Source organism: Bos indicus, chromosome 21 (assembly GCF_029378745.1).
Source record: "Bos indicus isolate NIAB-ARS_2022 breed Sahiwal x Tharparkar chromosome 21, NIAB-ARS_B.indTharparkar_mat_pri_1.0, whole genome shotgun sequence".
NCBI lineage: Eukaryota > Metazoa > Chordata > Mammalia > Artiodactyla > Bovidae > Bos > Bos indicus.
This window is the reverse complement of record NC_091780.1, coordinates 31,492,791-31,518,880: the sequence shown is the minus strand read 5'-3', so window position 1 is coordinate 31,518,880 and position 26,090 is coordinate 31,492,791. Positions and strand designations below refer to the sequence as shown.

At 43.3% G+C, this 26,090-nt stretch overlaps 1 protein-coding gene across 1 annotated transcript; it reads right to left on the bottom strand.

Annotated features, from left to right (window-relative positions):
• Positions 1 to 166: 166 nt before the first annotated feature.
• Positions 167 to 26,090, bottom strand: FBXO22 (F-box protein 22). The gene is made up of 7 exons (XM_019983537.2): positions 25,901 to 26,090; positions 25,373 to 25,511; positions 15,668 to 15,755; positions 14,729 to 14,824; positions 11,080 to 11,244; positions 3,696 to 3,861; positions 167 to 1,015 (listed from the first exon to the last, which is right to left on the bottom strand). The coding sequence occupies exons 1-7, from the start codon at positions 26,041 to 26,043 to the stop codon at positions 598 to 600; spliced, it is 1,215 nt and encodes a 404-aa protein (XP_019839096.1). The 5' UTR covers positions 26,044 to 26,090; the 3' UTR covers positions 167 to 597.

Here is a 26,090-nt window from a genome sequence, read left to right as displayed (position 1 = left end):
AATATGGATTAGCCTTGGCAATTCATTTGACTAAGCAACTTTATAGAGTACTAAAACGAAACAGTTCTTTAATACTTATCAAGTGAAAAGTCAGTAATAATTTTGTTACAGCTTCTGAATAACATGGTGCAACTGTAAAGCAGAGAAAAATTTATCAAGCCATCTGTATAGTTTTCTCTTTTATTAAGGAAGGAAAAAAAATCTTCATGATTCTGCTGAAAGATCATCTCCCACTGCAGAGGTAGTCATGGAATGTCTCAGCTCTCCTTCCTTCGATGGGTCCTTTCTCAGTCCTTCCATGCAGAAGACTATGTAAAGTCCTGTCATACAGCAGCCACACAGCCTGCAATAGTCATAATCGGTTCACTTGTGCCTGATGCAAAAATTCTCAACTCTGGGTCCCCATTATGTTATATACAAAGTTATCCTTCCTCTAATACATTAAAAACTACCAAAAAAATCTTTAGCGTGTCAAAGCTATAAAACAGATACATATAAAGTTTCTTTTGTCTGAAATATACACCTCCCAAGTTTCCATTTTCCAGAAAAGGCAGAGCCTACAAGCTACATATTGTGAAAGCCACTTTACAGGTGGCTTTATTTAGATGACCCAAGATGAATCAGTGCCATTATTGTTGTATAGCTGTGAAATAGATCATTATAGTTAAACTCATTACATTTCTTCAGTATAAAGTTCCCAGTGACTATGCGATCACATCCAATTTCTCCATTTCCAAAGAAGCCAAATAAAGGAACACTAGGAAAAAACTTTCTAAATGCATCAGCCTCCACATTCTTCTTGGCTCTGTAATACTGAGAGCCCCTGCCGACGCATGCAAACATGAAACCAATGGTGTTCTGCTCTGGAATGTTTGCTGCCTTGAGGCGCTGCATTGCAGCATCAGCAGTCTTCTCGTCATTGACATCCTCGTTGAGAAGCACTGTGGCACCCTGGACTTGGTGTCCACTAAATGACAGTCCGACCACACCAGTGGCATCAATGTCCAGGGGGCTCCTAGGAAATGAAATCAGAAAAGTGGCGACGTGTCGTGAAACATAATTCAGATTTACAGTGTAAAAGAAAAGAAAACTCCTCCCAATTCTCCCTGGTTGAGAAGTGCTGCCCTAATTTACGGTTAGTCTGAGGTGCTCCCTCCCCGATCAGAGGTAAGGCAGAAAGGGTTACAAATGAAACTACTGAAATTAATACAATAAAAGAACGCAGAAGGCAGATCTGCGGAGAAGAAAGCAATTCTTTCTTCAGTCATAGATACAAAGGGGCCAATGCATCACCACAAAGATTTTAAAACCCAGCCTGGGCTGTCGAGGGGCACAGAGCATCCTTACCTTACCCTCTTCCTTAGAAAGGAACCTTACAACTTTACTCACATATACAATGCTGACGCTTTCGGCATTATTTACAGCTTCAGTACCTTCTTATCCCCTACCTCAGCTTGTCAAATTTAATATTCAATCATGGAGGATAATTTTATTAGAACCCATAATTCCAGAAGTTTTAGCTCTCTTCTATTTGGTCCATAAAGAAACAGGTTACATTGCTGTGTCTTATTTATTGCTTTGAGCCAATAATTAAGTTTAATCTGAAGGACAAAAATCACATTTTCTTTTTGTTTCTATTTACCTGGCATTTTTTAAAATGAAACACTTTATGGTTACTAAAGAAAATATAAAGTGTTAATAAAGTTGTAACACCCACTGGGGGAAACCAAGTAAGTACCTTTTTTTATCAGGCTTAGCAACATCTGAGTCTGTGAACAGGCAGGATTCACTGGGTTAATAAGAAACTGAGACTTAAAAGGCTTAAGCAGTAAGGCCGTTAAGGCTAACCAGTGGCAAAACGAGTCTCTGAGGGGCAGATCCATCTTCCGGAGTCTGCTGCTGCTCCTTTAACGTTACTGCATTTCCTCTTCGGTGTACAATGGCGACAGGTGTCTCCTGCCTAAAAGAATCAGTCTTCTTTTTTTTAGAGGGAGAGGGGTTTATATCTGGACACCACTAAAATGAAGCACTGATATCCTCGATGGCTTCCCTTACTCAATGACACAGTGTAAAGACCACATTAATGTGTCACGTAAAGGGTAATGATTGCTGGAGGGTGTATCTCCCCATATTAGGTAGAAAGGGAGTGTTACATACAGACAGCCATGCTAAACTAACTGGCCAGCATCTCAGATGGTACATGTCTGAATGAGTTGGCATTTCAAAGATAAACTGTAAGCTAATCACCATTGCCCTATCCGTATATAATTTAAAAGTAAAAGACAATAAGGAAGATTAAACAAGAGGGGAAATAACCCACAGACAGTGACCAAGAATCAGGTATACTTATGCATGAAATCCAGTGCTTAGAGTTCAGTGCACTTGGCTTTCCTCCCTTCTTCCTCAAGTTCCAGGAAACTCAACTTAGCATCTGCTTTCCCTGACCTGTCGGTGCTGACAACCAGGATGGAGATTATGACTGGGATGATTTAAATTGCTCTTAAAGATACTGATCTCTAACAGTCCGTCTCCATGTCACTGCTCTAGGGTCCAAATACTAAAAATACAGAAACAACGAGGTTTGCAGGAAATATTTGGGGTCGGGGGAATGTTTCATTTTCTTCCTTTCGGAACAGCAGGTATTTATGTCCACTTAATTAGCTGAAACTCAAAATACTACATACTTTCATTGGACATGGAAAAGTAGAAGTAGTTCAAGATAGAAAAGCAAATATTTTTATCTTTGAAAACAGACGCCTTAGTAATAAAATCAAAGAGATACCATTTTTGAACTTGAAAAAGCCTTTCAAAAGATCTAGTATAGTATTTCCCAAAATGTGTTCCAAGCAACATTGCTTATACGTGGAGTCTGAAAAAATGGTACAATTGAACTGATTTACAAAACAGAAATAGTCATAGACGTAGAAAACAAACAGGTTTACCAAGGGGGAGGAGTGGGTATCAACTGGGAGGCTGGGGCTGACATACACACACTATATAGGATAGGTGAGTACAGAGCACGGGGAACTTGTTCAGTACTCTAATGGCCTGTGTGGGAGTAGGATCTAGAAGACGGATGTATGTGTAACTGATCACTTTGCTGTCCACCTGAAGCGAGCACAACACTGCAAATCAACTATACTCCAATTTTTTAAAAAATCTAATACAGTGTTTTTTAAAATGTGTGCTAAATAATACCAGTAGGCCTGCAAGATGCTTCACAGACAAAAGGTTCTGTGGCCAAATGTATTTAAGAACTGCCACAAGTGACAGTATTACCCCTCCCTCTAAAAGATCCAAAGCACTGAGCACAGCACTAGGGGTTCCAAGAAGTTTTAGCACAAAGCTGTGCTACAGAACCACACATTTCCTTTAGAGGAGAACACAACCAGAGAGGAAGTGATATGCTGCAGTTACAGAGTGATGGAGCCATCCAGAAACGCAATAATGTTGAAGGTCAATTTTAAGGAGAGTGTAAGTCCAACTAGGAATAAATTCTTAAAAGGATAACATATATAAATTTTGTTCTTCAAAGATAAGCAGAATTACGTTGTGTAAGCCCTTCAACCTATGTCTGCTGCAAAATGGAATGAACCATTAGCAATCCTTTAAACATGATTTTTAAAAAACCCAAAGTGATGTAAAGCTGAGAACATAACCATCACACGCAGAAGTCAAAAGCACGTCAGACATACTTTTCAGAGGTCAGCGATGCCAGGTTGTCCACCTGGCCTCCAGCCAAGATGACGTTCATGTCACTGAAAGTGCTGACGACTCGCTGCAGGTAATTACTGGCTCCCACCTTACAGCAGTTATAGCCAAATACAAGGACCACTCGAAGCTCAGGGTTATCTAAAAGACCTGCAGAAAAACGAAGAGTGACCATCTAAAAAGAGAGTCTTTGAAAGAAATCCTTAAAAAGGAATTGTGAGTCATTTTTCAAAATGAAGTGTTATTGCTAATGTCTTACATGCCTAATGAAGAACAACTTAGTGCTTAAGCTGTCAAGTCTTCTGGTTTTTTTTGCAAGCTCTAACATTACTCAAAACCTTTGCTATAATTAATTTTTAACCATTAAGAAAATTAAATGGCTATTTGAAAATAATATAGTCAACCTTCAACCCAAATAAGGAAGCAGCTGTGTAACTGAGCAGCACCCCTTGGTGGGCCTGGGCACAAGCCATCTCCACTCAGGCTGCCGCCTGCCATGGAAGGGAACCCTGGTTTACAAAACAGAGTTAGATGCAGTGGGAATTTAAACGTCCAGAGGAAATGAGACGCCACGAACCCCCTGTAGAGGGTTGAATGTGATCTCCCCCCACATTCCCAGGAACGAAGAATGTGACCCAACTTGGGAAAAGGGTCTTTGCAGGTGTGATTAAGGATCTTGAGATGTGATCATCGGGACTGTCCAGGTAGGCCCTAAATACTACACAAGTATCCTTACTAGGGAGAAGGCAATGGCACCCCACTCCAGTACTCTTGCCTAGAAAATCCCATGGATGGAGGAGCCTGGTGGGCTCTAGTCCATGGGGTCACGAAGAGTCAGACACGACTGAGCTATTTCACTTTCACTTTTCACTTTCATGCATTGGAGAAGGAAATGGCAACCCACTCCAGTGTTCTTGCCTGGAGAATCCCAGGGACGGGGGAGCCTGGTGGCTGCCGTCTATGGGGTCGCACAGAGTCGGACACGACTGAAGTGACTTAGCATAGCATCCTTACTAGAGAAACAGACAGAAGAGGCAGCGTGATCTCAGAAGCAGAGACTGAAATGATGCAGCCGTAAGGAATGTCGGTGGCATCAAAAGGAGGAAGAGAAAAGAGATCCCCGCCCCCGGAACCACCTGACTCCAGCCTTCTGGCCTTCTGTACTGAGACAGAATAAATGGTGCTTTGAGCCACTGAAGTTTGCGGTAATTTGTTACAGCAGCCTTAGGAAACCAAAACACCACTAAAATACAGGCCTTATCCACATATTCCAGGAGAGAGAAGGTGGATTAACCATGGGAAACTCATTCCAGAGCAGGGAAATACTCAACTCTGGAGCCCTTCTGAGATGTAATTCTGGAATGAAAAGCAGCTACCACTAGAGGGCAGCACAGTCTGGGCAGGAGGCAGGCAGGACACACACATCCCGGACAGGCTCCCAGGCTTTGGGCAGGACACACACCCCCGACAGGCTCCCAGGCTTTGGGCAGGACACACACCCCCGACAGGCTCCCAGGCTTTGGGCAGGACACACATCCCCGACAGGCTACCAGGCTTTGGGCAGGACACACACCCCCGACAGGCTCCCAGGCTTTGGGCAGGACACACATCCCCGACAGGCTCCCAGGCTCTGGGCAGGACACACACCCCCGACAGGCTCCCAGGCTTTGATGTGTGCCTCTGGCACCCTGTTCATAGACTATCAATTTGAAATCTGACAAACAGGTAGCTCTGGGAGAGGAAAAAGAAAAAAAAAATCAAACACATGACCCACATTCGAGTATCCACTGACTCAGCCACATGGCTTCCACCTTCATAGGGTAAAGGCTGCCTGAAGTAAAGCTCATTCAAGCAAACTGGGGTGGGGTGGAGATGAATGACCAGTTCCTAACATGAAGTAATGACTTCTCCAGGGAGACTGCCTCTGGTCCATTTCTAATTCTCTCCACAGCACATCACTGATTTGGACGGTAAGAAAGTGAAAGTGAAGTCACTCAGTCGTGTCCAAGTCTTTGCGACGCCACGGACTGTAGCCTGCTAGGTTCCTCCAACCATGGGATTTCCCAGGCAAGAATACTGGAGTGGGTTGCCATTTCCTTCTCCCGGGGATCTTCCCGACCCAGGGATTGAAAATGGTCCCCTGCCCCGCAGGCGGACTCTTTACTGTCTGAGCCACCAGAGAAGCCCACATTGCAGGGAGAGTAAGAATATTAGTAAAAGCCAGTACTTTCAAGACACCATATACCCCAAACCATTACTAAAGGGCTCTTTTTCTCCACACAGCAAATTTTCAGAAAATGTTTCTTTTTCTTTTTCCAGAATGACTATTTCAAGTCAGAAGAGGCCGGTGGGGTCAACAGTGTAGTCTTATTTTACAAATAAGGGCTGATAATCTCAGGAAAGCGACTGGCCCAGGACATCTTAGCAGACTCGACCCACTTCTCTTGACTCTCAGTTTTAAGTTTTAGAAACCTGAAGACTTCTAATCTCTCCCCTTCCTACTGTTTTCTAAGCTCTAGACTCTTTTACAGTTGCCGACTAGGCACCACCCTCGTTCAGCCAGCGCATACCCGGTGCTTTCAACGTCTCCCTCCAGCGGTCTTGTTCTATAGCCGACCACGCGCACACACACTCATCTAGAAACCAGACCCACTTCCCTCCACCCAACTTAGAGGACAAGTCCACCGCAGCCCGGGCTGGCTGCCTGTCGAGGCAGACAGGTCTCTATCATGTACCGGAAGGAAGGTTCAAACGCCACGCCACTCAAAATTGAGAGGCCTAAGATTCACGAGCCTGAGAAGATGACCACCCAGCTCATTTTGAGGTAAATCCTGGCACTGCCTTCAGTCCTGCCTCTGGTGAAACAAGCGGGTCCTCTACTCGGTACAAGTGTCTCAGAACTTCCAACTTCAAGAAAGCAGGCTAGCCATCTTCCCAGCTCTGGTATTTGCTGGGCAGATGACACACTCAACCAGTGAGCTCCAGTTCCCTGTTCCTGGAAATCCAGCGTGAGACGGAAGTCACAGCAGACAGTGCCTGGAGGGCACGTGGGCCACCCGTTCCCTTGGCAGCCCTGAACACTGTTCGACGGCACACAGCACTCGGTGACCAGGCCTCGCGGGCTTGGATCCCACCACTGCTACTTTAAGGAATCACAGCTGGGGTGATGCCACCACTCTATGGTGTTCATAGAGAGACATGGTACGAAACAGCTTCAAAGACTCAACGTGTTTCCTGTAAGGGCATATGGATCCACTAGAATTTATCACAGTTCTCGGAAGACTGAGTAGCGTTCTACTTCTGTCCTGGCCCGGCAAACCAGGGCCCCACCTCTAGCAAACGCTGACAGTCTGCACCTCAGGTACTACCCATGGCCCTGGCTGCACTATGCCCCTCCTACACGTGAGCCTCAACTCAGAATTCCTCCACCGATCATCTACATATCTTTTTTGTAAGCTGCCTTAAATTCATTTTCAAATAAGGCAGAATATAAATTCGTTACAGATATGATCAAGCTGGAAGGTTAAAAGGAAAAAACTAAAATCTAGACACCAAGACCAGTATCAGGTTCAGGAAAGCCTACTATGAAGAACTATTCCAAAGACTGGCCAGGACTGCCTGAAAAAACTTTAGGTCTGTGTGTTCAGATTTCTATTCTTTGTAGAGAAACCTCTCTCTGAAGACAGCTCTTTTATGAACTATTTGAAAGTGATATAATCTAAACGCATGTAGAATATCGACAATTACTTTAAATAGGTACGCAACAAGCAACAAAGACTTATTGTATAGCACAGGGAACAATGTCTGGGTAACTCAGCTGCTAAAGAATCCGCCTGCAATTCAGAAGACCTCAGTTCGATTCCTGGGTCGGGAAGATCCGCTGGAGAAGGGATAGACTACCCACTCCAGTCTTCTTGGGCTTCCCCAGTGGCTCAGCTGGTAAAGAATCTGCCTGCAATGCGGGAGACCTGGGTTCGATCCCTGGTTTGGGAAGATCCCCTGGAGAAGGGAACGGCTGCCCCTGGGAGGGACATGCTGGCATCACGTCAGGATCAACCAAGAGTCAGAAACATCAGCTGCCGAACCTCCTTCCCCTCCTCCCCCAATTACTGTGCCAGCTCCTTTTTCTTCAATCACCATTAAATAACCTGGTGTTCCCAAATTTCCATCTGTGGTTGAGACCATTCTCTTGAGCTTCAGACCTACATATTAACTGTCGAATCAACGTTCCCATCTCAGATTCAACGTGTCCAACCCAGAACTGGTAATCTGACTCTTCTGACCTCTGTCCCCATCTATTCCGTTCCTCAGAGCGCCTGCCGTGGCAGAAACCCAGGTGACAACACTGCCACCCTCCTCATTCTCAACTCCCAACATTTAAATCCATCACCTCAACCTCGATTCCACCTCGAAACTTCATCGTGAATCCATCCATGTCTCTACAACTCCACTTGCCACAACCACAACAGCCCTGATCTTCTGCATCCTCTCTTGTGTCCCTCCAAAATGAGCACACCACAGCCAGAGGGGCAGTTTCAGAAGACTTAGCTGGCTGTGTCCCTCCTCTGCCTCGAGTCCTGGCTTGCCACTGCCCTTATGTATGTAAAAATCCTTGGTGTGTCCCCACAACGCAGAGCCAGCCCCAGCCTGCCTCCTGGCTCACACCACACTCCCTCACCTTCCATCTCACCATTCCCTAGACACACTGGAATTCCTTATATTTCATAAATGAGCCAGTGGCTGCACAGCAGTCCTGAAGGTGAGCTGCCAGGCCCTTTCTATTTCCTGTCCTTTGATCTATTTTTGTCAATAACTGGGAAAGAAGGCACAATACTTGTACGATCCTCTTCCTGACTCCACATGTGAGGGACCCCTGCCCACTCCAGTTCACTCCTCCTCAGGGCTCTGCCCAAATGTCACTTTCCGAAGACCCCAGGGTGGATTAAGTCCTGTGCTTATGTTTCCCAGCACTTCTGTGCGTCCACCTGGTAACACTTACACATCGGTGTACCGCATTCAAAGTCGGCCTGGCCTGCTGAACCGGGAGCTCCAGGAGGCATCTCCACAGCCCCACACATGCAGGCCTGGCAGAGGATCTGCACAGGAACAGTTTCCAATGAACCAACACTGGCTTTTACGGAACATGGGTATTTCTGATTTCACTTCGAAAGCATCAAGTGCTGGCCCATCTACATGTGTATATCTATATATTTTTTTTCATTCCAGAGACTATTTTTTAACACGGGGTGGATACCATACAGATCTCAGAACAACCTGTGTCTCTTCAGGGCTTCACTTGTGGTTCAATCGGTAGGAATCTGCCTGCAATGCAGGAGATCGGAGTTCGATCCTAGGTGGGGAAGACCCCCTGGAGAAGGAAATGGCAACCCACTCCAGTATTCTTGCCGGGCAAATTCCATGGACCGCAGTCCATGGGGTCACGAGAGTCAGACACAACTTAGCGACTAAACCACCACCACCACGCCTCTTTTAAAAAATGCGCCATTTTGGTAAGTTCTTCAAAAAGAATGTAACCCGGGTATGTGTGTGTGTATTATATATATGTATATTTATATATATAAAGTAATATGTACTGGGACGCTGGGTCTGATTATGACACACCCTATATACAAGGTCTAGAAGGACTCTAATATCTCATGCGAGGTCCCTGCCCACAGAGACACTGCCCATCTCGCAGGAGGCTGAGGGGGCTTTGTTTATTCACCACAGGCTTTCCACACACCACCTTCTACTCAGAGCAGCCAAGTCTACAACGCAGGGGAACACAGCTCAGGCGCCAAATCTGGCCCCTGCCTTTGCATATAAAGTTTTACTGGAACAAAGCTGATTTTTGTGTACTGTCACAGCTGCTGCAGTGCTCCAATGGCAGAGCTGAACAGATGCCACTAGGCCGCATGCCTGGCCAAGCCTCAAACGGTCACTACCCGGCCTGTAGAGAAAGTGTGCTGAGCCTGTGGGACGCTTCCAGGAACGGGGTGCCGTCCACGGCCACAGAACGTGGCTGACGAGCTGCGCCGGGCGTCTGGCTCAGGGCTGCAGGCTGGGGCTCTGTGGAGAAGGGGTGCCCACATCACAGCCTCCCTCCCTGCCCCCCTCAAATGCCTCCATCTTCCTGTCCACTTACAAGGCAACAGTCCAAACAGAGAAGTACAGAAACTAGTACGGGAAAGGATAGAGATTACCATCTCAATCTAGGCAGAGCCTCAGTTTCCAGAAGGTCATGAACAGGATGAAAACAATGGCTTGGAATAAGTCAAAACTGTTGCCAGCAAACAGTTCAGCGAAAGGACACCAATAAAACCACGTCACAGAGCAGAAAAACATGGGGCTCTTTCCTGTCAGTTTTCTGATTCCTATACTTAGAGCCACAATGCAAAGGTCTAAAACAAATCCAATAACTATTTGATTATAAAATAGATGGTTACTCCCACTCAAGATTTTGAGTCTTTCTTATAAATGGACAAAACTAGGCTTCTAGCTTCAAGCAGTGCTACCACAAAGACCTCAACCATGGATCCCCAGGCTGCTTTAAAACAGAAGAGACCATGCCCAGGAGGCACCGTACTCACTTCTGGATAAAAGAAAAGAGACAGCACAGAAGAAGAAACCATATGACCTTCAGCAAAAGCACCAAGTCAAAGGCCAAACAAGTTCCTCTAACAAGTTAACCCCAATCAGTTCACCTGCAGAGTAGACGAAAGGCCTTAGCACTGCTTTGCTTGAATAGTTTAATGCTTCCTATATTAAATTAAGCTTTCTCATTAGTGCTTAGAAACGGAGCCAACCCTTTCTATCAACTCTTATGCATGACCTGTCTACATCAGCCAAGTCTCCTGCCTGGTATTTCCTAGTAAACCTTTGTTTGATAGACTTTGCTTTAACTTACACTATCTCTAGAACTTATCAAATTCATCACACTTATTTCTTTCTAATTAGTCGGTATTGAACTAACCTGTATCTTCTAGTTTTTTTTAAATAAATGCTTATTACTATCACAAAAGAGAAATAAAACCTTAAACTTTTCAGCTTCAAAAAACAAAACAGGACAAAATGATAAAAAAAATATTCAAAGAGGAAGAAGTCCTTCAAAATTCAGAATTAAATGCAAGTGAGTTTTTAATCAATGGAGTATTTGTGGAAAATTCATCTCTAGTTCTCTCAGGTTGTAATGTAAGTAAAATAATTTAAAAAGTGGATCTATTCTATCAAAAATATTGCACCAGGCTCTGTTAATCACTAGTTTGAACTGTCCACATCTGCAGTAACTTGTACTTAATTCAGACTCTCTTGCGAACAAACAAAATCAATCAACAATGTGGGCAATTAATGGTAAACATAACAACTTACCTACTTCAGTGAGTTGATGCCTTTCTAGTGTTAATTTCTTTGGATCCTTAATAAAATGAAAGGGCTTTATTTTTATTCCTTCAATTTGAGGAAATAATAGAGCAAAACCAGATTCTCCAATTTCTATTTCCTGAGGTCGATTGCTACGTGATCCTATTGGTGTCACTAGGAAAGAAGGTAAACCATTTTGTGAACAAATTCAATGAAGACAGCCACACCTCATATAAATTACCCAGTTTACTAACATAATCAATTAGATAATAGGCCACTACCCAAGTAAAAGTTTCTCAGCTTTCACATTTTTAGGAGTATAAGGTCATGTCTATAGTTTACTTTCAAACTGTTTAGAAAGAAATGTTTTCATAAACACAGAAAAAGCACATGTTTTTCACTATGGTGATCTAGATGAAGGCATATGGGTGTTTATTGTACTATTCTATTATTCTGCCACCTTTTCTATAGATTTGAAGTTTTTCTAAATAAAAAGTTGGGGAGGTAGTAATTACAACTTCACAGCAATTCTACTTCAAAAACATTTATCATCAATGGCTGTTTTAGAAATAGTTACTAATTGTAGCCTAAGAAAAAGGAATCCAATCAGCTGTCGTGGTGGAAGTGTTGTTGTGACATGTGTGGAACTGGCTCAAAGAAAGCACTCAGCTGCAGGGGAACAAGAATCAACAGACAGGGTGAGGAGTGGGTCCAGGTCCTGAATAAAGGGAGTTGGAATGATACTCCCTCCCAACATGAAGATAACACGGGAGCTTAGGGAGAAAGATGCACAATGCTCTGAGCGAGAGGAAGGCTTCAGGTAGACTGCCCACCCGTCACTATGGGATCACGGAGGCAAAAGTGTTGCCTGGGTCTGCCTGCCCTCTCCTGTCCCTGACCCCCAACTCAAACTTTAGAGTTTCTACTTGGTCATGCTTTGAGGAAGTCACAGCGGGCAGCGTGACTGCGCACACACAGGCCCAACAAGATTAACTCAAAGAACAAAGAACTCAAAGCTGTTTTTATAGAAGCACTTGATAATAACTAGTAATGGGTAACTAGATCGCTCATTTAAGGAAAAATTAAGAGTTAAAATCAGTCACTGCCATCATTTTTTCAATCCAATGAGAAACAAAATTTGTGATGAAGGGGCTGATATAATAATATAGGAGCAGGAGCTAATCGAAGGACACATGAAACAGTCCCCATCAACCATGTATCTACCCTTCAGATCAGATCAGATCAGTCGCTCAGTCGTGTCCGACTCCTTGCGACCCCATGAATTGCAGCACGCCAGGCCTCCCTATCCATTACCAACTCCCGGAGTTCACTGAGACTCATATCCATCGAGTCAGTGATGCCATCCAGCCATCCCATCCTCTGTTGTCCCCTTCTCCTCCTGCCCCCAATCCCTCCCAGCATCAGTCTTTTCCAATGAGTCAACTCTTCGCATGAGGTGGTCAAAGTACTGGAGTTTCAGCTTCAGCATCATTCCCTCCAAAGAAATCCCAGGGCTGATCTCCTTCAGAATGGACTGGTTGGATCTCCTTGCAGTCCAAGGGACTCTCAAGAGTCTTCTCCAACACCACAGTTCAAAAGCATCAATTCTTTGGCGCTCAGCCTTCTTCATAGTCCAACTCTCACATCCATACATGACCACAGGAAAAACCATAGCCTTGACTAGCCGGACCTTTGTTGGCAAAGTAATGTCTCTGCTTTTGAATATGCTATCTAGGTTGGTCATAACTTTCCTTCCAAGGAGTAAGCATCTTTTAATTTCATGGCTTCAGTCACCATCTGCAGTGGTTTTGGAGCCCAGAAAAATAAAGTCTGACATTGTTTCCACTGTTTCTCCATCTATTTCCCATGAAGTGGTGGGACCGGATGCCATGATCTTCGTTTTCTGAATGTTGAGCTTTAAGCCAACTTTTTCATTCTCCTCTTTCACTTTCATCAAGAGGCTTTTGAGTTCCTCTTCACTTTCTGTCATAAGGGTGGTGTCATCTGCATATCTGAGGTTATTGATATTTCTCCCGGCAATCTTGATTCCAGCTTGTGTTTCTTCCAGTCCAGCATCTCTCATGATGTACTCTGCATATAAGTTAAATAAACAGGGTGACAATATACAGCCTTGACATACTCCTTTTCCTATTTGGAACCAGTCTGTTGTTCCATCCAGTTCTAACTGTTGCTTCCTGACCTGCATACAAATTTCTCAAGAGGCAGATCAGGTGGTCTGGTATTCCCATCTCTTTCAGAATTTTCCACAGTTGATTGTGATCCACACAGTCAAAGGCTTTGGCATAGTCAATAAAGCAGAAATAGATGCTTTTCTGGAACTCTCTTGCTTTTTCCATGATCCAGCGGATGTTGGCAATTTGATCTTTGGTTCCTCTGCCTTTTCTAAAACCAGCTTGAACATCAGGAAGTTCACGGTTCACATATTGCTGAAGCCTGGCTTGGAGAAGTTTGAGCATTACTTTATTCACGTGTGAGATGAGTGCAATTGTGTGGTAGTTTGAGCATTCTTTCTCATTGCCTTTCTTTGGGATTGGAATGAAAACTGACCTTTTCCAATCCTGTGGCCACTGCTGAGTTTTCCAAATTTTCTGGCATATTGAGTGCAGCACTTTCACAGCATCATCTTTCAGGATTTCAAATAGCTCAACTGGAATTCCATCACCTCCACTAGCTTTGTTCGTAGTGATGCTTTCTAAGGCCCACTTGACTTCACATTCCAGGATGTCTGGCTCTAGGTCAGTCTGTAAACACTTGAAATCCTTTGTACTTCCTTGCATAGGACTTAATATCCAATCAAAATTCTTTCAGTGAAGATTACAAATGCCAATTGTGGAGTAGTACTGAGTGCAACAAAGTAAAGGATCACAGCTAACATTCACTCCCTGCTCACTACATGTCTCTATTCTAAACACTGCACGTGTGCAATTCACTGACTCCTCAGACTCTCTGGGAAAGCTACTGTCAATCACCCCCATGTCAGAGAGGGGGAAACGGAAGCTCCATGAGGTCAGTGAGCTCGCTCAAAGTCATGCAGACATAGAGTGCTACAGCCGGGATTTCCACCCAGGGATCGGAACCACCGCACCATGATGGCCTCAACGGGCTCTCCCTCCCCAAAGAGCTAGAGAACAGTCAAAAATAATTAAAAGCAGCAAAAATTCACCAGGAGCAAACCTATAAAAAAGAAAACTTCATGGTATACGCTTCAAATAGTGGCAGCTAAGGAGAGAAAGAGAAGTGCATGAGGAAGGTTGAAGGCAGTTCCTGTCCAGGCCGACCTCACGTCCACCCACCAGAAACAGTTCTGGCTGAACTGCCAGAAGTGGGAATTCTCACTCATACTTTCTAATTTGTAGAGAGGATGAATGAGATCTTTGTCTTTCTCTGAATGGCTACCTGGAAGATATGAATTATTATTACATGTGGCTTATATGGACAACCCTGAGATTTGAAACATTAACCACAATAACCTAAGGAGCATGAACGTAAGTCAAATATAACTTGAAGGTATAGAAGGCCAATGTTATCGTACTTTGGACGGCCAAAAACATAAATCTGCTTTAAGCTACAAATAACCCACCAGTCCATAGGACCCCACATTAATGAAAGCCAGGAAATCAAGTTGGTATTCTCTCACCTACAATTCCTGGGGTCACAATCCCAAGGACTTGGCATTGTTTTGGGAAGAGCTTCTCAAGGGCAAACGCTGCTTCCATAGTAGTTCTTTTCCTGGCTGCAGTAATACAGAAGATTATCCAGGCCATCCATTTAAGGTCAAATTTGATGAAGAAAATAAAAGCAAATATTAAATAAAGTTTAAGTCACTTAACACTAGAACACATTACAAGGACGTCTAAAAGCTTTGATTAAAACCAAAAGTCGTGTTTTGTTGCTATGAGTCCCTGTTTTATAAGTTAAATTCTAAATCTGACCTTCAGCATTGCCAGTTTGTCTTTTCCAGTTGTTCACATACTGCTTTTGCCTCAATGACACAAGCAGTAGCCGCTGGATTTCAGATGGACTATTCTTTCTGTTAAGCTGATACGAAATCATGACTTTTCTAGAGCACAGTCATCTGGAATCAAATCACACAATGACAATCCACTAAGTCTTAACTCTGGGGTCAGTGTGCCCATCATGGGACACAGTCTGCTTCTTCACTTAGCAAGCCAAGAAGAATGCACAGTGCTGCCAGAGAACTTCGGTGAACAGTCATCCAACACAGCAAAAGGCTGGAACAGCCAAAGACAGACATTCTGTTTTAACAGTAAAATGCAAACGCCTGCACACGAAGTCTTTCGAAATGAGAAAACAGCTCTCCAAAGGCCTTGTGTCGAGTGTACCATGGCGTTTGGAACCTCTGGATAGAATCTCTGAATCTTTAGACTGCAAGGTGTGCAATCTCTGACGCAGACGCTTCCTCAAAAGTTCAGAGACACTATATGCATGCATTCTTCAGGGAGCAGGCCCACAGCCTCAGAAAGTCAGTAACTCTCAGGATGAAAACAGTACTCATCTCCAAACAGAGGTGCACAAGGAAACAAGAGAACCCAAAACTTTGTCCTCTGCTGCTCACCTCTCTTATGGCCACGACACTCCTCCAGATTAATGAAATTTTCTGAATCAGCCATGTAAAGAACTGTCTGTGGTAATATATGGACATTCTGCAAAGGAAAAAAGAAAAAAAACAGAATTTGATCACACAAATCTACCAATGCTTTTGTGGCGCTTTCGAGTTCTGCCCTGACCCAAACTGCCGTCGCCCGACCCTTCTTCAGGCCAGTGTTGGTGTTTTGAGTCCATCTACTCATTCGTGTTTCACTCACGCTCTTTCATTTTCAGTTCATTCATTTGTTGAACATATATTATTTCTTCAGGTCACAATCATTCCAGCCTGACTGACGAAGTTCATTTTCACAATAATTTCAGCTCTTAGACAAAAACATTAAGTACCAGCAAAAGATTCCACTGGCTCTATGTGAACAGGTATCACAGCAACAGAAACATCTCAGCAAGAGGAAAGGTACAGACTTGTATTACTCCTCTTTTCTTTGCCAGATTAAATAATCCAGGCCTTCATTTCCGGTTTGCTAACTAGTTAGTTTCCTACAGGAATCTATCGCTCACCATTAGCTGGACAAGCTCACTTCTGTATTTATCCTTCTGCAGCTTTCTTCCTCTTGCTGAAGATTGTTCTTCTCCTAAGAAAGAGCTAAGTGCCGCACTCCATAAAACCTTTTCCTAGACTTCCTAAGGACCGCTGACCTCGTGTGTGACATCCGTCATCCCAGTCATTCTTACTTGTGCCTTATCTCTTACAAGGGACAGCTGTAAGCCCTTACAACCTGGGCTTATTCAGACTCATGTTTTCCACCAAAATACATATAACAGACAAGTGGCGAAGCAGCTCAACTTAATGAAAAGGGTGTATACAGTTTTCCTCCTAAGCTGGTTACTTTCAAAGATTTTTACTATCAAAATGGAATGAAGAAGATAGCATTCAGCAAAGCCTCAATAGGAGTTAAATGAAAACGAAATGTTGATCTGGGAAAGTTAAGTTGTTTTGGAATAGATTCCATATAGACAGACTCATAAAAGATACTGAGACAATGATGAGTGGCCTCAGGGCTGTATAATAAACTATGGATACAGTTTCTGTGATCTACAAGGCATCGTCAAAGAATATAATTTGGGGAGTAGGGGGCAAGATAACAGTAATAAGACCTTCAGCCCACATCCTACCACAGACACTCCAAATTTACAATTATTTACAGAGGAACTACTGATGGGAACAACCTCAAGACTAATGGAAAAAAATTTCCACAGCTGAAGACATGCAGCAGGAACCACCATGAGAAGGCAGAAGGGGGAAACTGGAGATACAGCACAGAGGAGACCACACCCTCAACAGGCAACCTACAAATGTGAGGATAATCACAACTGCAGAGGCTGTCCCCAAGGAGGAAGGGATCCGAGCCCCACCCTGGACCTCCAGCCTATGGGTCCTAAAGCCAGGAAGATGAGGCCCTAGATCATCTGGCTCTGAAGGCCAGCAAGGCTTGTGTACAGAAGAGCCAGAGGGCTGGAGGAAACAGAGACTCTATTCACAAAGGGTGTACACAAAATCTCGTATGCTCTGAGTGCAAGCTCAGAGGCAGTAATCTGAAAGAAGGCTTGGTCAGATCTTGGAGAGCCTCCTGGAAAGGCAGGAGGCAATGGGGACTCTCCCCTAGGGACAGAGATGCTAGCAGCAGCCATTCCGGGGGAGCTTGTTCTACCAGGAGGACCCTGATGCCGCTAGCACCACTGAGGAGTCCCTCCTCTAGCCTATCAGTGCCATGGGCTTACCTACCTCCCAGCCCTTGTCCTCCCTTGGCCATAAAGCCAACTTCACTGGAACCCAACCCCACCCGCCAGCAGCCGGCAGCCTCCACATGAGCTCCTGGCAGCCAACCGGGCTTGGGGGCCAGCCCTGCCTACCAGAACACCCACAGCAGTCAGCTCTGCCACAAGAGATGAACCCTCGCAGCCCACATAAGGGGTACTCCTAGAGGATACAGCTCTGGTGATCAGAGAGAACTGTGCTTCTGGGCCCCCTAGGACATCTCCTTCTTCTCCAAGATCAGGAAGCATAACTGATCTACCTGATATAAAGAAATAAAAACGGAAAATCAGGAAAAATGAGGTGACAGAGGAGTATGTTCCAAACAAAGGAACAAAACAAAATCCCAGAGGGAGAACTAAGTGAAATGAGATAAGCAATCTACCTGATACAGAGTTCACAGTAATGATCATAAAGACGCTCAATGAACTCAGGAAAAGAATGGATGAACACAGTGAGAAGCTTAAGAGTGACTTCTAAAGAACCAAACAGATCTGAGAAATACAGTAGCTGAAATAAATTTAGCTACACTAGAAGGAATCAACAGTTGATTAGATGATACAAAGAAATGGATGAGTGAAGTAAAAGAGTAGTAGGAACATCTCAAGCTGAAAAGAAAAGAAAAATCTTAAATGACAGTAGTTTAAAAAATCTCTGGGATAACATCAAGAGTACTAACATTCACATTATAGGAACCCCAGAAGCTGAGGAGAAAGAAAGTGACAAGAAAAGTTACTGGAAGAATAATAGCTAAAAACTTCCTTAACCTGGGAAAGGAATATCCAGATCCAGAAAGCACAGATCCCAAACAAGAAGAACTCAAAGAGGTCCACACCAAGGCACATTATAATTCAAAAGGCAAAACTTAAAGCGAAACTCTTAAAAGCAGCAAGAGAAAAACAACTAGTTATGTACAAGGGAACTCCCATAACATGGTCAGTTGACTTTTCAGCAGAAATTTTGCAGGGCAGAAGGGAGCAGCAAAATATGTTCGATGTGATGAAAGGAAAAAACCCACAATCAGGAGTAGTCTATTCGGCAAGGCTATCGTTCAGATTTGAAAGAGCAATAAAGAGTTTCACAGACAAGCAAAACCTCAGTTCAGCACCTCTAAGTAGAATTTACAAGAAATGTTTAAGAGACTTCTCTAAACACCTCACCTGGAAATAGAAAAATCTAGAAGGAAGGTTAAAAGACAAAAGTAAAGTAAAATCATCAATATCCACAAAAAGTTGTTAAAGGATACAGAAACCAAGAAAAGGGAAAATATGATGTCAAAAATGATAAAGAGTGGGGGTGGATGCAGGTTTGTTTGAATGTGTTCAAACTTAAGAATCACCACCTTAAAATAATCACACATACAGAGGACAAAGGAAATCAAACTTAACACTAAAGACAGTCAGGACATCACAAAGGAAGCGAGCAAAAGAAGGAAAAAAGAACTACATCAACAATCAGGAAACAGTAAACAGGAATAAGCACATAACTTAATTTTTATTACTTTCAATGTAAATGAACTAAATGCTCCAATCAAAAGACACAGACTGGCTGAATGGGTAAAAAAAAATAAGACCCATATATATGCTGCCTACAAGAAACTCACTTCAGATCTAAAGACACACGCTGAGAGTAACGAGATGGAAAAAAAGTGTTCCATGGAAATGGATATGAAAAGATAGGTAGCACTACTTTGATAAAGAGATTGATACAACAAGATATGACAATTGTAAGTATATATGCACCCAAAAAGAGAACACCTAAATACATAAAGCAAGCAGAAACAAAGGGCGAAAGTGCCAGTAACATCCTAATAATTGGGAACTTTAACACCCTACTTATATCAATGATCAGACTGTCCAGAGAGAAAATCAATAGGAAACACTGGCCTTGAACAATACATTAGGACAGACAGACTCAATAGATATAACATATAGAACATTCCATCCAAAAGCAGAATACACATTATTTTCAAGTGTACCTGGAACATTCTCAAGGATAGATAACATGCTAGGCCACAGAACAAGTCTCAATAAATTAAGAAGTCAGAAATCACATCAAGAATCTTTTCTGACCACAACACTATGAGACTAGAAATTAACCACAACAAAACGAAACACTGGTAGGCCAAATATGCAATTAAGTAACCAATGGGCAACTACAGAAGTCAAACACCTGCTGACAAATGGAAATGTGAACACAGCCCAAAATCTGCGGAATGCGGCAAAAATGGTTCCAAGAGATAAGTGTACAGCAATGCAAGCCTACCTCAGAAGACAAGAAAAATCACAATTTAAAAACCTAATCTTACACTAAATGAACTAGAAAAAGAACGCAAAAAACCCAAAGTTAGTAGAAAAATCATAAAGCTTAGAGCAGAAATAAATGAAATAGAGACAGTAAAATAATAAAAAAGATCAAAGGAACTAGGAGCTGGTTCTGTGAAGATAAAACTGACAAAACCTTTAGCCAGACTCATCAAGAAAAAGAGCCCAAATCAATAAAACAAAATGAACAAGGAGCTATTACAACTGACCCCAGAGAGATACAAAAAGATTCAGAGATTACTATGAACAACTATAAGCCAACAAGATAAACACCTAGAAGAAAGGGATAAACTTCTAGCAACACATAATCTCCCAAGAGTGAATCAGAATGAAACAGAAAATATGAACAAACCAATTACTGACAATGAAACTGAATTAGAAATTTAAAAACTCCCAACAGACAAAAGTTCAGGACCATACAGCTTCACCAGTGAATTCTATACCAAACATTTAGAGTTAACACCTATCCTACACAAATTATTCCCTAAAAATGAAGAGGAAGAATGGCTTCCAAACTCATTGTTATGACATATACCCTGTACCAAAACCAGATAAAGACACCACAAAAAAGGAAAATTACAAGCTAATATCCCTGATGAACAAAGATTCAAACTCCTTAAAAAAAATCAGCACATCAAATTCAATAATACATTAAAAGAGTCATGCACATGATCAAGTGAAATTTATCCCAGGGATGCAAGGATAGTTCAATATATGCAAATCAGTCCATGTAATACACCACATTAACAAAATGAAGAACAAATACCTGATCATCTCAATAAATGCAGAAAATTTTTTGACAATACTCAGTATCCATTTATGAAAATAACTGCACAAACTGGAGACAGAGGGAACACACATCTACATAGAGGACAAAAATCACAGCTGAAATCATACTCAGCAGTGCAAAGCTGAAAGAAAACAACTCATAACATAAGGAAAAAGACAAAGATGTCCACTCTTGCCACTTACTCTCAACACAGTATTGCAAGTTCTAGCCATGGCAATTAGACAAGAGAAAGAAACAAAAGGATAATTTGAAAGAAGAAGTAAAACTGTCAGTGTCTGCAGATAACATAACACTACATATAGAAAACCCTAAAGACACTAGCAGAAAACTATTACAGCTATTAAATGAATTCAGTAAAGCTGCAGGAGCCAAAATTAATATACAGAAATTTGCTGTGTTTTTATACGCTAACAATGAACTATCAGAAAGAGAAATAAAGAAAATAATCCCCAAAGAATAAAATAACTAGGAATAAAACAACCAAGACATAAAGGACCTATACTCAGAAAATCTTAAGACACTGATGAAAGAAACTGAAGATGACACAATGAAACAATATACTGTGGTCACCAAATGGGAGAATATTGTGAAAATGACCATCTACCCCAATGCAATCTATACATTCAATGCAATCCCTACTAAAATACCAATGACATTTTCACAAAACCACAACAAATAATCTAAAATTTGTTTTGATTACTGTAATATAGTTTGAAATCATGGAACATGATACCTCCAGTCTTGCTCTTTTTTCTCAAGGTTGTTTTGGCTATTCAGGGTCTTTTGTGTTTCCATACAAATTTTAGAGGCTAAAATCAGAACTATCATTTGACCATCAATTCCACCTCTGGGTATTTTTCTGAAGGAAAAAAAAAAACTATTTTGTTAAGATATATGCTGTAAAGAGCAATATTGCATAGGAACCTGGAATGTTAGATCCATGAATCAAGGCAAATTGAAAGCGGTCAAATAGGAGATGGCAAGAGTGAACATCGACATTTTAGAAGTTAGCGAACTAAAATGGACTGGAATGGGTGAATTTAACTCAGATGACCATTATATCTACTACTGTGGGCAAGAATCCCTCAGAAGAAATGGAGTAGCCATCACGGTCAACAAAAGAGTCCTAAATGCAGTACTTGGATGCAATCTCAAAAACGACAGAATGATCTCTGTTTGTTCCCAAGGCAAACCATTCAATATCACAGTAATCCAAGTCTAGGCCCCGACCAGTAACGCTGAAGCTGAATGGTTCTATGAAGACCTACAAGACCTTTTAGAACTAACACCCAAAAAAGATGTCCTTTTCATTATAGGGGACTGGAATGCAAAAGTAGGGAGTCAAGAAAAACCTGTAGTAACAGGCAAATTTGGCCTTGGAGTACAGAATGAAGCAGGGCAAAGGCTAATAGAGTTTTGCCAAGAGAATGCACTGGTCATAGCAAACACCCTCTTCCAACAACACAAGAGAAGATTCTACAAATGGACATCACCAGATGGTCAATACCAAAATCACATTGATTATATTCTTTGCAGCCAAAGATGGAGAAGCTCTATACAGTCAACAAAATCAAGACCAGGAGTTGACTGTGGCTCAGATCACGAACTCCTGATTGCCAAATTCAGACTTAAATTGAAAAAAGTACGGAAAACTACTACACCATTCAGGTATGACCTAAATCAAATCCCTTACGATTATACAGTGGAAGCAACAAATAGATTCAAGGGATGAGATCTGATAGACAGACTGCCTGAAGAACTATGGACGGAGGTTCATGACACTGTACAGGAGGCAGGGATCAAGACCATCCCCAAGAAAAAGAAATGCAAAGAGGCAAAATGGTTGTCTGAGGAGGCCTTACAAATAGCTGTGAATAGAAGAGAAGTGAAAGGCAAAGGAGAAAAGGAAAGATATACCCCTCTGAATGCAGAGTTCCAAAGAATAGCAAGGAGAGATAAGAAAGCCTTCCTCAGCAATCAATGCAAAGAAATAGAGGAAAACAATAGAATGGGAAAGTCTAGAGATCTCTTCAAGAAAATGAGAGATACCAAGGGAACATTTCTCACAAAGATGGGCCACAATAAAGGGTAGAAATGGTATGGACCTAAAAGAAGCAGAAGATATTAAGAAAAGGTGGCAAAACAACACAGAAGAACTGTACAAAAAAGATCTTCGCGACCAGATAATCACGATGGTGTGATCACCAACCTAGAACCAGACATTCTGGAATGTGAAGTCAAGTGGGCCTTAGGAAGCATCACTATGATCAAAGCTAGTGGAGGTGATGGCATTCCAGTTGAGCTATTTCAAATCCTGAAAGATGATGCTGTGAAAGTGCTACACTCAATATGCCAGCAAATTTGGAAAACTCAGCAGTGGCTAAAGGACTGGAAAAGGTCAGGCAATGCCAAAGAATGCTCAAACTACCACACAATTGCACTCTCTCACACACTAGCAAAGTAATGCTCAAAATTCTTCAAGCCAGGCTTCAACAGTACGTGAACTGTGAAATTCCAGATGTTCAAGCTGGATTTAGAAAAGGCAGAAGAATCAGAGATCAAATTGCCAACATCCGTTGGATCATCGAAAAAGCAAGAGTGTTCCAGAAAAATATCTACTTCTGCTTTATTGACTATGCCAAAGCCTTTGATTTTGTGGACCACAACAAACTCTGGAAAATTCTAAGAGATGGGAATACCAGACCACCTGACCTGCCTCTTGAGAAATCTGTATGCTGGTCAGAAAGCAACAGTTAGAACTGGACATCGAACAACAGAGTGGTTCCAAATAGGGAAAGGAATACATCAAGGCTGTATATTGTCACCCTGCTTATTTAACTTGTATGCAGAATACATCAGGAGAAACGCTGGGCTGGATGAAGCACAAGCTGAAATCAAGATTGCTGGGAGAAATATCAATACCCTCAGATATGCAGATGACACCACCCTTATGGCAGAAAGTGAAGAACTAAAGAGCCCCTTGATAAAAGTGAAAGAGGAGAGTGAAAAAATTGGCTTAAAGCTCAGTAGTCAGAAAACTAAGATCAAGGCATCTGGTCCCATCACTTCATGGCAAATAGATGGGGAAACAGTGGAAAATTGTGAGACTTTATTTTCCTGGGCTCCAAAATCATTGCAGATGGTCACTGCAGCCATGAAATTAAAAGACCTTTGCTCCTTGGAAAAAAAGCTATGACCAACCTAGACAGCGTAAAAATCAGAGACATTACTTTGCCAACAAAGGTCCATCTAGTCAAAGCTTTGGTTTTTCCAGTAGTCATGTATGGATGTGAGAATTGGACTATAAAGAAAGCTGAGCACCAAAGACTTGATGCTTTTGAACTGTGGTGTTGGAGAAGACTCTTGAGAATCCCTTGGACTTGGAGATCCAACCAGTCCATCCTAAAGGAAATCAGTCCTGAACATTCATTGGAAGGTCTGATGCTGAAGCTGAAACTAATACTTTGGCCACCTGATGTGAAGAACTGACTCATTGGAAAAGACCCTGATGCTAGGAAAGATTGAAGGCAGGAGGAGAAGGAGATGACAGAGGATGAGATGTTTGAATGGCATCACCGACTGAATGGGCATGACTCTGAGTAAACTCCGGAAGTTAGCGATGGACAGGGAGGCCTGGAGTGCTGCACTCCATGGGGTCACAAAGAGTGGGATACGACTGAGTGACTGACTGAACTGAACTGATGCACTGCAGCATTATTTACAATAGCCAAGATATGGAAGCAACCTAAGTGCTCACAAAGAGATGAATGGATAAAAATGTGGTACACTTAATAGACAGTGTATTAAAAAGTAGAGACATCACTTTGCCAACAAAGATCTGTATAGTCAAAGCTACGGTTTTTCAGGTAGTCATGTACAGATGTGAGGCCTGGACCATGAAGAAGGCTGAGTGCAGAAAAATTGATGCTTTCAAATTGTGGTGCTGGAGAAGTCCAAATTCCTTGCACTGCAGAGATCAAACCAATCGATCCTAAAGGAAATTAACCCTGAAGATTCATTGGAAGGACTGATGCTGAAGCTAAATCTCCAACACCTTGGCCACCTGACGTGCAGAGCCTATTAACTGGAAAAGATCCTGATGCTGGGAAAGACTGAAGGCAAAAGAAGGGAGCAGCAGAGGATGAGTTGGTTAGATAGCATCACCAACTCAGTGGCAGTTTGAATAAACTCTGGGAGTTGGTGATGGACAGGGAGGCCTGGCCTGCTGCAGTCCATGGGGTCACAGAGTCGGACACGACTGAGCAACTGAACTGAATTGAAAATGCCCAGTATGTGGAGAATGGTCAAAGAAACCATGGCACATCCTTACAATACGCAGTCATTAAAATTGCTATTTATAAAGTCTTCATGACCCGAGAAAAATTTCCCTAAATTACAGAATAGCATCACCAATTCAATGGACAGGAGTGTGAGTAAACTCCGGGAGTTCGTGATGGAAAGGGAGCCCTGGCGTGCCTGAACTGAACTGAAATGCTGTGCTTAGTCGCTCAGTGGTGTCCGACTCTGCGACCCCATGGACTGTAGTCCGCCAGTCTATCCATGGGGTTCTCCAGGCAAGAACTGGAGTGGGCAATTGCCATTTCCTCCTCCAAGGGATCTTCCCAACCCAGGGATCAAACCCAGGTCTCCCGCATTGCAGGCGGTCTACTTACCGTCTTGAGCCACCAGGGAAGTCAGGCCGTATACGAATTGTTTTAAAGTATTTAATCTCAACGATTGACCCACCAACCTTGCAAAGGACTGTACGCGACACCCCTTACTTGCCTCAAGCTCTTCGGCTACCACGCGGACCAGGCAATGCTGCGCCAGATGGCAGGGATCCGCCGAGAGCGCGGAGATCCAGGTCACATTCCGATGAGTCCGCAACACTCTGCGCACACACTCCCTCCATAAGCGGCACACGCTGGGGACGCACACGCACAAAGGACTGTGAACGGACGTTCACTTCCCTTTCTCCTGCAGCTCTGTACAGACCTCCCTCCGCTCGCCCCCACCCATAACCTCAACAGCAGGAGATCGCTACGGGATCCCGGGTCCCCGGGACGGTGAGGCGTCTGGCACCGGTTCGGAGGCAGAGCTGGGGGCGGAGAGAACCGTAGGGGGAAACTGGCTCCTCTGGGAAGGGTCCCCGGGAGCACTACGGCAGGTGTGCTGGGGTACGGGAGCGCCACCTGGGGACACGGGGTCCGGAGCCGGGGTCAGCCCTGGGTCCCGACGGTATCCGCCCACCCGCCAGCCCAGGCAAGCCCGAGCCAAGTCCCGAGGTCAGCTTCCCGCCTCCTCTGCCCTCACCCGGCCACCCGCAGCAGCGCCTTAGCGGGCAGGAAGGTGAAGACACGCTCCACCACCTCCGCTAGATTACTCAGCACGAAGGTGCTTCGCGGGTCTGCGGAGGAGGAGCCGCAGCAATCGCCGCCGCCGCCCACCCGCTCCATGCCTCACCAACCCCACCAACCCCACCGGGAAACAGTACGGCGGCTCG